The 14,522-nt window shown below is 39.6% G+C and overlaps 1 protein-coding gene across 2 annotated transcripts; it reads left to right on the forward strand.

Annotated features, from left to right (window-relative positions):
- Window positions 1-289: 289 nt before the first annotated feature.
- On the forward strand, window positions 290-13,844 carry LOC139442720 (protein arginine methyltransferase NDUFAF7, mitochondrial-like). Of its 2 annotated transcripts, XM_071223599.1 has the most exons (10): window positions 290-387; window positions 2,097-2,254; window positions 3,648-3,728; window positions 5,496-5,606; window positions 6,469-6,765; window positions 7,939-8,049; window positions 9,790-9,939; window positions 10,895-11,000; window positions 12,291-12,358; window positions 13,665-13,844. In XM_071223599.1, exons 2-10 carry the CDS (start codon window positions 2,117-2,119, stop codon window positions 13,842-13,844), a joined length of 1,242 nt encoding a protein of 413 aa, XP_071079700.1. In that variant the 5' UTR covers window positions 290-387; window positions 2,097-2,116. The 2 variants fall into 2 exon arrangements, with proteins under 2 accessions (XP_071079700.1, XP_071079701.1); XM_071223600.1 differs by lacking the exons at window positions 12,291-12,358; window positions 13,665-13,844 and adding an exon at window positions 11,575-11,603.
- The last annotated feature ends 678 nt before the right edge of the window (window positions 13,845-14,522 follow it).

The following is a 14,522-nucleotide window of genomic DNA, read 5'->3' on the forward strand; positions in this document are numbered from 1 at the left end:
ATAATACGTGGCGCACAGAGCCAAAACGAGGCTTGGGATTCCCTCGGCCTGGCACGAGGAAATCCCTCTTAATGAAAACAAACAGTCACCTTGCTGTTGGGTTAAGAACGTTCCACGATGATGCAATCAGCAAGAAAGACACGTTGTTTCTACCCACTGATACAAAGCGGATTCAAATCAAAGAATGCGACACCATGTGCGTTTTTAATATTTGACACCAAAATTAGCTAGAGAGAAGTGGGTAGCGGGTTTGACATTTGTGTTTTACTAGCAGTGCTGGCACGCACAAAACTGCACGTACGGTTGCACTGGTGTGGAATGACACGAACACGTACGGTGATTCACTGAGTCGTAACGTGACAAGTGACATGTCCCCATTTTAGACAGGTAGCGATTATTTCTTTTAGGTGATTTAAACCTTTTTCAATGGTCACTGAGATGACTACCAAAATCACATGTATACAGATATCTTTTTCCCCTTTCGTTTCAAATTTTAGGTAGTAATATTTTAAAAAATACATTGGACACAACAGTAATATTTTGCTATTTTTTAAATATGTTCCTAGTTTGCACCATATTTTTATTTGTCGAATAAAGATATCTCAAAACACCTACTCATTTATGATGGAGATCAATTAACTCACATTGACGTCGTCTGTGCAACAACATTGTAATGGCGACTCCGTGGGTCCTAGGTTGAGATCTCCATCATAAATGAGTAGGTGTTAGACTGTTTTGAGATATCTTTATTCGTCATCTCAAATGATGGAGATCTGGAACACAGAACAGGAAACATAACTTAATGCAACACATGATTCTATAATGTAAATGTACATAATCCTCTAAATAATATAGAGTAAGTCAACTTCTGTTCATGGGTATTCCATATGACTAAACATGTGGTTGTGAGACTTGGTTCTTACACAGTCTACAATAGTCAGTCTCCCTATAGAATAAAATAAAAAAGGAATCCAACTCAAGAATTATTTGGCAAGTCTAGATTGCCTCAGCTCTGAAATTAAGCATTGTTCAGGGCTCCATTTGGATTAAAACAAATTCTTTTGTGGATAATTATCTTTTTTTGAAATAAGATAACTTTATTTCTGGGACTAAATGTTAGTCTTAGTCAACAACACAAAGCTTTGTAAAATGTAGGTATCACAGCAGCCTGTAAAATCAAATCTGAACCCATCTTCCCGAGGCAAGGGAGTTAACTGACTATAAGTGTCCAGTTTCCACCCTTGAGGAACTAGGCTGGTATTATGGAGTTACATTTTGGCTGGATGAATGAGTCCATGCATAGTCCAATCAAAATCGCGCAACAAAATCAAAATCCGGTTGGTAAACTGTAATGCTGATTTCAGACAATTACAGGTTTTGCAAAACATGTGCACTTCCAACTCGTCGTCAACAGATATTTTCCAAATATTGTCATGTTTTAATCAAGGTGCTCACATAACTGGATGCGATGTAAGACCCGTTTTATCACAATGTAGATCTTGATTATCGATCATATCGTCTTGACTGGGTGCCTCAATTTTGTTTTTTGTTTGAAGAAAATGCAAGTGATACGAGTGGTGGAATCTGATTGGTCCACAAGAGGGCCTTAGAAGGGACATAACTTGTAATAGCCACTGGTGGCGCTACGATCGAACCCAGGAATTCCAGCCTAGATCGGCAAGGATGGAAACTGGACTTTTAAAGTCAGTTAACTCCCGTGACTCAGGAAGATGATCTGAACCAGACAAACCAGTTATGGGGTAACCAGTCCGCTGATCACAAGTTTAAATCCAAGAATAGAATCCTTGGTTTGTCTGCACCAGACACATGCCCATATGTTCCACCAAAGTGGTATTCATGCATCTCCGACCTGCCTCCCATTAATATGACACTGTGGTATGAGTGAAATACTCTTCAAAATCTCAACACACACTACAGACTCTGAATCACACTAAGGAGAACTTATCACTGTTTCTTTTTATATTTTTATCCATTGATAATTGTACAGAATTCATATTCTCAAAACATGGAATTTATACACATGTTTAAGACATATTTTGCTCGTGTTGATGAAATATTTCTTTGTGGTTATTCAGTACGATGCCTCTCTGTAACCATGGTAACACAAACCAACTATTCTTCATCAGCTCCTTCAAATGTTGACTTGATTCGACACCTCAGAGCAAGGATAAAGTCAAATGGTCCCCTCACCGTCGCAGAATATATGAAGGAAGTCCTAACAAACCCTTTGTCAGTAAGTAATGACGTGTAGTTGCCATAGCCTTCTGTAAGCTAAATCTGCAATTATAGCATATCATCTACTGTTACATTCAAATCCATGTTCGCCCTGTTTATGTTTCTAGGTTTGCCAGCACCATACCCACACTCGTGGGTTTTACCAAAGTGGTAAACGTCCAAGCCCTGCATCATGGATTTCAACCCACATTAGCTAACAATACTGTTCATTGTGGTGTCAAACCAATCTCACTCAATCTCTCAAAATCTGTGAAGATCCGGGGTAGAACAGGTCTTCAGGAACCCCAAAGGCGACTATGCTAGTCATAAACGGCGACTAACATGGTGCAGTGGTCAGGCTCGCTGACTTGGTTGATGCATGTCATCATATTCCAATTGCATGGATCGATGCTCATGATGTCAATCACTGGATTGTCTGGTCCAGACTCAATTATTTACAGACTGCCATCATATAGCTGGAATATTGCTGAGTGTGGCGTTAAACAACAGACAAACTCTAAGAAACAAAACGGATGCACTATGTGTGGATATTATGGACAATTGTGTGGAATGTGTTCATCCTGTATTGTTATAGTCCTATCTTATGAGTTACCTCTTAATCGAGTATAATTATTCTTCCGACCCGAGGAGATCCGGGATCGATGCTCATGACATCAATCACTGGATTGTCTGATCCAGACTCGATTATTTACAGACCGCGTCATATAGCTGGAATATTGCTGAGTGTGGCATTAAACAACTAACAAACAATAATTATTCTTCCTTTTTGTGGAACCATGAACAAAATGATGAACTTAGTTAAACACCACCAGTGTTCCCGCTGGCTTTTAAAACCGACAGTCCCAGTGCACTGGCAACTCTTAAAATTACCAGTCCAACCCAATTTTTGTCAGTCCCAACCTGAACAAATGAAAACGTATGAAAATTACCTGGGTTTAATTCTTTCAACATCAATTTGAAAGCAGTGTACTTTCATGGCTGATGACTTCAGGGACATGATTTCTGAAGCAACTTATTTGGATCTACACGTCATTCACAATAAGTTTAATCACAATTTTCTCTTCTTTTTTTCTGAATATTTCACTCAGATTCCCAACAAAGTCACTACAAAAAGATGATAAACCTCGAAAGAGCGAAAAATTATTTCCTTGCACTAAAAATAGACAAAGGGAAACCCTGATGACAGATTTTGTTTGAAAAAAAGGGACCTTTTTTACTATCGATGATGTTTTATTCAACAACAAAGACTTACAAGATAGCTTATTTGCCGGTCCACAGGGACTGGCGGTAACAAGATATACCAGACCAATCCGAATTTTACCAGAAAAAACTGGTAAGCACTGGATGGGAACAATGACCTTGGGATGATGACTGAGATGTGCATATTGCAGGGTTACTACATGAAGAAAGATGTATTCGGATCGCAAGGGGACTTCACAACATCTCCAGAAATTAGTCAGATGTTTGGAGAGGTAAACCATTATCTACAGCATTTATAGAGTCATGCTAGTTTGCTAAAAGTGTACTGATTTCTGAAAATAGCCTCCACTGTTTGGCTGTCAATGATATCAGCATGTATATATACCATCTTCGACGTAATAAGCGCCCAGGGCGCTCTCAAAATTAAAAATAAGGGGCTCTAATTAGAATATTATTTTGGTGAAAAAAAACAGAGTTGAAAGATAAATTTCATTGTTATGCTGACAGCCTGAAATGTTAATGTACGACAGATATATTTTTCCAGAATTTTATTGCCCATAATTAAGGGGGCATATAACACGAGTGCGTATTATACATGAATAAATAAGTCTTGTGTACATTGATCAATCGGAAGGGGGGCTAATTGGGATTGTTCACTAGCCTATATATTAGCAAATATTGCTGTAGGCGCTTATTAGAGCGGGACGCTTATTACGTCGAATACGGTATCCATAAAAAAGTGTCATGTATTAATATTTGAGAGATGAAATGTCACTAATTGAACATTTTAGGCTTAAAAAAAAAGAATTGGTACTCAGGCAATGACTTTTTAAAATCTAGTGCGATGTTGTTTTTTGCTTGTTCAAACAAGTATGTAACCAAATAAACAGTTGTGTACCATCAACCTGTGAAAGGGCCTCCCTACATAAACACGCAAACAAACTCCTATTGCTGCCATGACCATAACACAAGATGCGCAGTAAAGCAGTGCGCATGTAAAGGGAAGTAACTGCGTGCTATATTGGATCACATTTATTTTTAGTATTAGGATTTTTTAATATTTTTTTGATATGGAAATAAAAACGAAACATGTGGCAGACTTTATGATGATGCGGACGATGCCTGAGAATCAAGACTCAGACTTATTTTTTTAGCCTTCGGATAAAATATTTTCTGTGTGTAATAGCTGTAGCATCTTCCTGAGGCAAGGGAGTTAACTAACTAAAAAAGTCCAGTTTCCACCCTTGCCGAACTAGGCTGGTATTATGGAGTTACATTGTGGCTGGACTAATGAGATTGTGCATAGTCCAATCAAAATCGCACATTGAAATCGAAATTCGAAACTGTCATGCAGATTTTGGTCGATTGCATGATTTGCAAAGCATGTGCACCACCAACTCCTTGTCAACAGATATTTTCCCTATCTTTTCATGTTTTTAATCAAGGTGCTCACGCGATTTGATTTTCTGCGTGATGTAATACACATTTTATCACAATTTAGATCTTGATTATCGATCGGGCTCACGTGATGTGATGCATTTTACGAAGTAAGACCCGCTTTATCACAATATAGATCTTGTATTATTGATCAGATCATCCTGACTGGGCGCCACCATTTTGGGTGAAGCAAACGCAAGTGATACGAGAGGTGGAATCTGATTGGTCCATAGGAGAGGCATAGAAGGGACATGACTCGTAATATCCACTGGTGGCGCTACGATTGAGCCCAGGAATTTCAGGCTAGTTCGGCAAGTGTGGAAATTGGACTCTTAACGTCAGTTAACTCTCTTGCCTCGGGAAGATAAAGCTGTAGTTAAATAACCTATAATGAGAGGATAAGAGTGAAAACATTTGCCTACCAATCTGAACTTTATGAATGGTATGTTGATGTTAATAATAAAACATATGAGATGGTATAACATAGACACTGTGGCTTCTGACTTTAATGATCAGGTGCTAATTTATAGACTATAATTGTCATCTGTTTTGTGATGTTATTTTTGCAGACAGGAATTTAGTTGATACTTGTATCCTTTCAGCTGGTTGGTATTTGGTGCCTGAATGAGTGGATGCATGTCGACTTGACGAAGAAACTACAGGTTGTGGAGCTGGGGCCAGGCCGTGGAACTCTAGCAGAAGACATGCTGAGGGTCAGTGTTGGTGCTGGCTGCAGTTAGGGGCAGTTAGTTCAATGACCCGCGAAGATTCGGGTTAGAATTGGTCTTAGCAACCCATGCTTGTTATAAGAGGTGACTAAAAGGATCAGGTGGTCAGGATCACCGATTTGGTTGATGCATGTCATCATATCCCATTTGTGTCAATCGATTTCATAGAGGCATAGAAGGGACATAACTCGTAATAGCCACTGGTGGTGCTACGATCGAGCCCAGGAATTCCAGCCTAGTTCGGCAAGGGTGGAAACTGGACTTTTAAAGTCAGTTATCTCTCTTGCCTCGGGAAGATGGGGTCATGTCAGAACGACCTTTCATCCAACCAATCACAGCGTCGCTTACCAGATCATGAAAGTGACAGTCGGAATGTGATTTCTAATCATGCATCCTCGGTATTCCAAACGATAGTTGCGGGGTTAACGACTGAATCCATACAATCTAGACCATCTATTAGCCATTCCAGAATGTTCTTTCGTTCAGGTTTCAAATTTGTAATCGAGAATTTCTCAAAATATGTTTCGAAGCATAGTCGCCAATTTGAAATTAGTGCCGTAAAGCACACGTAAGCTGCCTTCTGATTGGCTAAAACTTCTTGTCAGTCATTCCATTGGTCGATCAGAGTTCGTGCAAGGTCGGTTTGACATGACCCTTAATGGGATGTCCTCAGATCTTTGTTTAGCGGTAGGGAGAACTAAGATCTGATTTTAATGAGATTGGCATTCTTGTAACATTTGGTTCAATAATTTAAAACGTGTTAGATTATGTTGAAATCTTTTATCAACACCATCTTCAAAATGCCATTGCTGCCATGGGTTTGAATTTTCATATTTTATTCCTGCAGGCAATTTCCCGATTTTCCGATGTAAGAGACAGCGTATCGTTACATTTGGTAGAAGTAAGTCCAGCGCTGAGTGACATACAAGAATCCAAGTTGTCAGGGAAGAACTTAGACCAGATCAAAGCAGAGGCAGCCACCAAACCCACAGAAGCAGTCTCAGAAGGTGGCCATTATAAACAGTGCATCTCCAAATATGGTCAGCCTGTGTTCTGGTACCAGAGCCTGCAAGATGTTCCTCATGGCCTCTCGTGCTTCATCGCTCACGAGTTCCTGGATGCACTTCCCATATACAAGTTTCAGGTAGGAGCAAAGTTGCCTTTGTTATTGCTCGTATGTGCTTGAATTGGTTTTTATCATCCAAAACTGGCTCCCACTGGAGATATCGCTTGGACAATTTCATTGCAGCAACAACTACACTGTAGATATCGCTGCAATAGAATTGCATCACAATGCTTTGCAGACCATTGTGACGTCACTGGTTACCATGACATCACAATCAAATGACGTCACTAATGGCTCTGCTACTGAAGCTGTTAGCAGTACTTTTTACACTTAGACACTGCTAATTACTGTCTACGAACAGAAAAAGTTGGAAGAATGATGTTGGATGACAAATATAATCTCACCCGAGTGTCTTTTGATATCAAATATATCAACAAATCATAAACTCTGTCAGCTCACTAATTAATTTGATCACTGTGACGGACGTACTCAAGTTTGGCCTCAGCAAAGAGGATAAAAGCATCCTCTAAGAGAAACCCCCCAACGTAAGAATTATTGTCAGTTATGAAACATCGGGAGGTTTCCCAGTCACAGATGTTTCAACGTGATAGCTAATGTATGGGGGTGTGTGCCTGAATTATCATGCACACTTTATGAATCTACTATGTTCTTGAAAAATATGGGAGAAATTCATTGTAAAAAGCAATTTAGTTTACACAAATTACACATATTTTCTTTGCTGACCCTTAGTTAATTTGATTACCAATTATTTTATGTCATTCGGTAAATACTGTAAAACAGGAATTTAATGCGACATGAAAATAATGCAAGCTCTTGATTTTAGACATAAATGCGTATTTTAAAAATGCGAGTGCCCATACCCTTTCCAAAAAATTTATTGGCCGGATTTATGTTCCGTGTTATTTTGATTAATGTAACCTACTTAAATAAAAGCCTTACCTGAAAATTAATGTGCATAAAATTAATGCGACCTTCCGTCACTCGCATTTTTTGCATTAATATTTTGCTCGCATTAATTTCCTGTTTTACAGTAGTACAATTTTCATTGAGTGTTATCAATATTTTTCCATATTTTCGATACATGATATTCGAGAGACATTTTCATGGCAATCCATTTACAGGCAGATATGTGAGCTTATTTCAGGCCGTCATTTGTACCCGTAACGGTGACCTGTCTCGTGTCTGTGTTACCGCCCCTGCTGATCCTATGCAATGTGATGTCTACTTCAGAAGACAGATCGGGGGTGGTGTGAGGTGATGGTCAACTTTGATGATGACAACAGCTGCTTCAAGTTCGTACTGTCTCCGGGGGCAACAGTAGCATCCACTGCCTTCCTACAGGTAGGTCAACTGTATGGGACAGAGGACTGTACAAGACTACAGTCACCTCACACCACATAGCCCAACTGTCGGGGTAGGGGACTGTACAAGGCTACAGTCACTTCTCACCACGTAGCTCAACTGTCGGGGTAGGGGACTGTACAAGGCTACAGTCAACTCACACCACGTAGCTCAACTGTCGGGGTAGGGGACTGTACAAGGCTACAGTCACTTCTCACCACGTAGCTCAACTGTCGGGGTAGGGGACTGTACAAGGCTACAGTCACTTCTCACCACGTAGCTCAACTGTTGGGGTAGGAGACTGTACAAGGCTACAGTCAACTCTCACCACGTACAACCTTATGACTAATGACCAGTTATGATAACAGAATGAGAAGATATTTGTTGGGTTCTGACAGTCTTGTAATAATACCATGTGACTACTGGTGATGATAATCTTCCTTGAAATTGTAATGCAGTGTATGTGAACATGTTTGTTTGGGATGAGGATGTTGGAATGACTAGAGTTGCAGGAATATCAAACAGGTGGATACTTTTCATCTGTTGATGACGACAGGGTTATGGTTTTGAAAGTCTTTAATCTTTCAATGCATCGTTTCAGTACAGGTGCTAGTACCTTTGCTGAGCAAGTGCTTGGTGAAGGTACAAGTATCTGTACTGAAACATTGTGGGAATATCGGACTTTAAGTCCTGTGTTCATTTATACTACAACCTCTGAATGCCACATAAAGATATTTGACACATTTGGTCCCAGCAATTGGCATGTCGTGAGAGTGGTATACATAATAGTGTACATACATTGATGTCCCAGATTTCTGGGACCCAAGGGACGCAAATCTGCACAGAAAATTGCGGCGCTTAGATGACTGGGCCACCCGTGCCCCCGGCGTGACAAGACAACAATTGCACACCTAGGCTTCCCCACAACCACATCCACGTTTTGCAAAACATTAGAACATCATAACACTATGAGATGGTCGGGGGTATATAGTTATACCAAGGTTCAGTCCGTCCGTCTGTCCGAAAACTTTGTTCTCGCGATTTTTCTTAAACTATTCAGTGGATTCATCTCAAACTTAGTACATATAATCTGTGTCATATGTAGGGATGCAGTCAAAAGAATAAAATTGTTTTTATTAATTTTCCATTTTTTTATGAATTTTTCAAACCCTAACATCCATCCGAAAACTTTGTCCGCGCAATTTCTCTTAAACTATTCAGTGGATTCATCTCAAACTTAGTACATATAATCTGTGTCATATGGAGGGGTGCAGTCAAAAGAAGAAAAATGTTTTTATTAATTTTCCATTTTTTTATAAATTTTTCAAACCCTAACCCTATCCTAGCTATTTAATTGGAAACTACTGACCCACTAGGCGGGTCGGGGGTATTAGTGAGCCATGCTCACTTTTGGCCTTGTTCTATCATGTCTTTTCTGGAGATTTGAACATGCACTCGCAGCTTGATGATGACGGGAAGTGTCTAGTGAGTTGTTCCCCATAGCTTAGCAGGGCAACATAGATAGACGCAATAGCTGAACGATCGCATCCTAAAGGGGGAGAGATGTGACAATCGGTTTTGGGAGAAAAGGAACAAATAATCAACATAAAACTTGTGAGAATATCCGGGTAATACCAAACTTAAACCCCCCGTTCAACTCAGTATCTATTTCTTAAATATACAAGACTTGTGAAATGTTGACATTGCACCTTATTGTCTGGTGTATCTGTTCTGTGACAGGTGGCCCCTGACGAGACTCGAGACCACATAGAAGTATGCCCCGATGCTGGCCAGATTGTTCAGGAGCTGTGTAAAAGAATTCTGTCTCATCAAGGATTTGCCCTCCTTGCGGACTACGGCCACAGTGCAGAGAAGACCGACACATTTAGAGTGAGTCTTCTGCATCGTGGCTGTGCGTTCTGTCTTTCCACCAAATCACAGTTCTTCATGTTAGTTTACTCATATTACTTCATATTTAACAGGGTTAGAGTGAGTGAGTGCGTGAGTTTGGTTTAACGCAGCTTTTAACAGTATTCCAGTTACATCGTGGCGTGTCAGCTTAATTTTGGAGGAAAGCCCGAAGTGATGCAGGTCTCAGACGTTTACCACAACTTTTACAACTTTTACGCTTACAACTTTTGTGAAACCCACGAGCACGGGTATGGTGCTGACAAACCTAGAAACATAATCGGGGCGAACCAGGATTCGAACCCACAATCATAGGTTTCTGGCGTGCTCAAGGGACGCAACTCTGCACAGCGAATAGCGGCGCCATAGATGACTGGGCCACCCGTGCCCCCAACAGGGTTAGAAACTAACAGTCCTTATAATGATAACATATAGCAAAACCCTTGAAATGGGCCAATTTCTACTAGTCCTTAGGATACCTTTACTATTGGGCAGTTTGGTAAGGACTACAGGACTAGTGCCAATTTCTAACGCTGTTTAATCATTGTCCCTTCTTTGTCTGGTCCAGAATCAATGATTTCCTGGCCACTTTGACATGGTTCGAATATTGCTATTGCGGGGCATTAAACATCACTCAATCACTCACCCACGTAACAGCTACAGGATTATTATTATTGTTACTTCCAGTGGTTTGTGCATGCATTCCTTTGTACTTAATAACTTGTTAGAAATGATTTCAGTCAATCGGCACATGAACAAGGGGAGATAACTTGTAATCTGTGCCTTCATTTACCTTGCAGCCATGGAACATTCTGCATGACGCTTGGTCTGCTGTTCAGCGGGAAGTCACAGCTAGACGTGCTACCATACACCATCCCGTCTATATAGTCATTAGTATTTATGATTATTGAGAGGAATGAATTTTTTCCATCAACAGGCCTTCAAGAGCCACCAACTTCATGATGTACTTGTTGACCCCGGAACAGCTGATCTGACCGCTGATGTAGATTTCACCTATTTAAGAAACATGACAGAGCCCACAGGTGGGTTGATTACATCTGAATATACTGTAAAACAGGAAATTAATGCGAGCAGAATATGAATGCGAAAAATGCGAGTGACGGAAGGTCGCATTAATTTTATGCGCATTAATTTTTCAAATAACAAAGTCACCTACACAAAGTGAAGTTGAGTAGTGGTCAGTTCACATCTTGTCAAGCAGCCCAGATTGGCGCCAGCCACGAATTATCCCATCAGTGTCCTTTACAAGCTTGTCAAGAGCAGACACGAGCCAACGGGCATGAATGGGTTTCATGACACTAATCCGCAGGTCAACAGGAGTGTGAAGATTGTCACCTGATCGAAAATTTGATACACTGATCTGTTTTCTTTTCTTTTCATCAAACGGCCGAACGTATATACTAATACCAACAGACTGTCAACTAAAACAACACTAACACAATGATAGCTGCAAGGAAACCATTCTCACCCTTGGCGATCAAACATACGGGGAATTAGCTTAAATAATATTAAAATAAGGATGGAATCTCACACTGAAAAACATGGACAGGGGATTTAATGTCCACAGTTATCTTATTTATCTCTGTCTACTCACAGTTCCTGCTCAAAACGTCATTTGAAACAAACAAAGCGTTTTCAGCTAAGGCTTTTATTTACGTAGGTTACATTAATTAAAATAACACAGATCATAAATCCACGTATAACATTTTAGGAAAGGGTATGGGCACTTGCATTTTTAAAATGCGCATTTATGTCTAAAATCAAGAGTTCGCATTATTTTCATGTCGCATTAAATTCCTGTTTTACAGTAATCAATTTGTATAATTGTACTAATAGTCTGAAAGTAATTTAAAAATGGTAATTACCTCATTGTTGATGTTATGCAATATATTTGGTATAGTTTTGAGATAGTTGAACAGTTGTCATGGTATATGTGTTTGTCTAGCTGTTAAGGTTAATACATGACCTCCAAAGTACTTGTCCTTAATGTGAGGTTTCAATATATGAATGTCTCGCGATATAAAGCACACCCCCGATTACAGTGCAAAATCTATATTTGTTTCATTTGGCACTAGGAGTTAAGATTATATTGTTTTTATCCTGTCACACATGACATATCATATTGTTTCTTTATGTTTGTAAACGTATGTCTTAACATGCCATTAATCATAGTCGGGTCTGTGGTTCTGATGTGTCATGTGTTATTATCATTATGCGGTTTTATTGTTCCCCGACCAGTAGATCCGTTTGCATTCCAGTTATTATTCTCAACTTCCTTGGAAGTATCACATGTTTACCTGTAACTATTTCAGTTTCAACATATGGGCCCTTGACACAGCAAGAATTTCTGCACAATATGGGAATTGGCGTCCGCCTCCAGGTTTGTTCCAAATAGCAAATGTGAGATAAGTCTTCCTGACAATTGATTATTAATTATTAATTATGAGCTACATCGTTGTAGTGAGGCTACAAGGTCATATTCTTCTTCATCCATCTGATCATGGATATTCAATTGGCACATTCACTGGTAACTTCTCAGGGGCAATTTAAAAAATCTTTCTGTCTGCTAAAATTTATTTCCCGAGGCAAGAGCGTTAACTGACTACAAAAGTTTAGTTTCCACCCTTGCCGAACTAGGCTGGAAATTCCCAGGGTCGATCGTAGCTCTACTAGCGGCTATTATGTGCTATGTCCTTTCTATGTCCCTCCTATTGACCAATGAGATTCCATCTCTCATATCACTTGTATTTGCTTCAAACAAAATCGCGACCATAATCAAGATCTATATTGTAATTAAACAGGTCTTACCCCAAGAAGTGCATCAAATCACTTGAGCACCTTGATTAAAAATATAAACAATTTGCAAAATATGTGTCTACGCCCAAACTGCAAACTCTGCAGTCATCCAAAATCTGTACGTTGAATCAATGTTGTTTACGACCCGTATGTCTTGTTCGTTACATGATTTTGATTGGACTATACACAGACTCGTTACTCCAGCCAAACTGTAACTCCAGAATTCCAGTCTAGTTCGACAAGGGTGGAAACTGGACTTTAATAGTCAGTTAATGCCCTTGCCACGGGAAGATGGCAAAAGTTACCAGTTAATTTGTCTTTTCTATTCTCACTTTGAGCAAAAAATATCTGAAAAAAAAAATAATCAAGTTGTTGTGTCTTTTAGCCATTATAATTACTCCTGTAAAAGTTTGTTATTAATGAGCGACGATTTTACGAATTGTTTCCCCTAAAAAATATTTAGAGTAAAAAATAAAACTTTAAATCTGCAGAAAACAAACGTACATGTGTGCTTACGCTAAGATAAAGTGCAAAACAGAAGATGATGCAAACATAACCTTCAACATGGCAACATATTTTGTAACTTTCTAAAAAAACAAATATTTTTTACATTTTATTTTACAAGTCCATAATACCAAGAAATAAAAAAGATTTTGCATAAAGGTTAAATGAGTGAGCGAGTATAGTTTTACGCCGCTTTTGGCAATATTCCAGCAATATCACGGCGGGGAACACCAGAAATGGGCTTCACACATTGTACCCATGTCGGGAATCGAACCGGGTCTTTGGTGTCATGAGCAAACGCTTTATTCACTAGGCTACCTGACCGCCCCCCATAAAGGTTAAAACCCTTATGACCTGGTTGAATGGGAAACATTTTCTAACTGCAGGTTCTTCTTGAGAAAGCCGACCAAGAAACTTGGAAAGACCTGATATCTGGGTATGATATGCTGACAAACCCAAAGAAGATGGGAGAAAGATTTAAGTTCTTGGCTTTAATGAATCCTAGACTAAAAGACTACATACCTGCAGGCTTTGTAACACCTGAGGCCTTGAAGCAATCCCAATAAAAACACTTTCACCATTGTTTATTGTTAATTGATTTGAACTATACGCTGATGGCGATACCGAGGGTGACGTGACAAAGGTAAAATAATCTTGTACTAAGTAAGTGTATTTTGTTTTACGCTGCAGTCAGCAATATTACAACTATAGTGATTGAGTGAGGGTCAGACAAACAAGTGGTTGATAGCAAGAGCACTGGTCTGTGTTGTCATGTAACAAGGACCAATCAGATCACTGATACTACCTGACAAACAAGTGGTTGATAGCAAGAGCACTGATCTGTGTTGTCATGGAACAAGGACCAATCAGATCACTGATACCACCTGACTAACAAGTGGTTGATAGCAAGAGCACTGATCTGTTATGGAATGAGGACCAATCACATCACTGATACCACCTGACAAACAAGTGGTTGATATCAAGAGCACTGATCTGTGTTGTCATGGAACAAGGACCAATCAGATACCACCTGACAAACAAGTGGTTGATAGCAAGAGCACTGATCTGTGTTGTCATGGAACAAGGACCAATCAGATCACTGATACTACCTGACAAACAAGTGGTTGATAGCAAGAGCACTGATCTGTGTTGTCATGGAACAAGGACCAATCAGATCACTGATACCACCTGACAAACAAGTGGTTGATATCAAGAGCACTGATCTGTGTTGTCATGGAACAAGG

Source organism: Haliotis cracherodii, unplaced genomic scaffold, assembly GCF_022045235.1.
Source record: "Haliotis cracherodii isolate W230 unplaced genomic scaffold, xgHalCrac1.p SCAF_5, whole genome shotgun sequence".
In the NCBI taxonomy this organism is placed as follows: Eukaryota; Metazoa; Mollusca; class Gastropoda; order Lepetellida; family Haliotidae; genus Haliotis; species Haliotis cracherodii.

Excerpts from the sequence above, each read along its gene's own strand:
- LOC139442720 (XM_071223599.1), top strand. The coding sequence starts at position 2,117 with ATGGTAACACAAACCAACTATTCTTCATCAGCTCCTTCAAATGTTGAC. Across the intron at positions 5,607-6,468 it reads TAGCAGAAGACATGCTGAGG|GCAATTTCCCGATTTTCCGA; the intron begins GTCAGTGTTGGT and ends TTATTCCTGCAG. Across the intron at positions 6,766-7,938 it reads TTCCCATATACAAGTTTCAG|AAGACAGATCGGGGGTGGTG; the intron begins GTAGGAGCAAAG and ends TGTCTACTTCAG.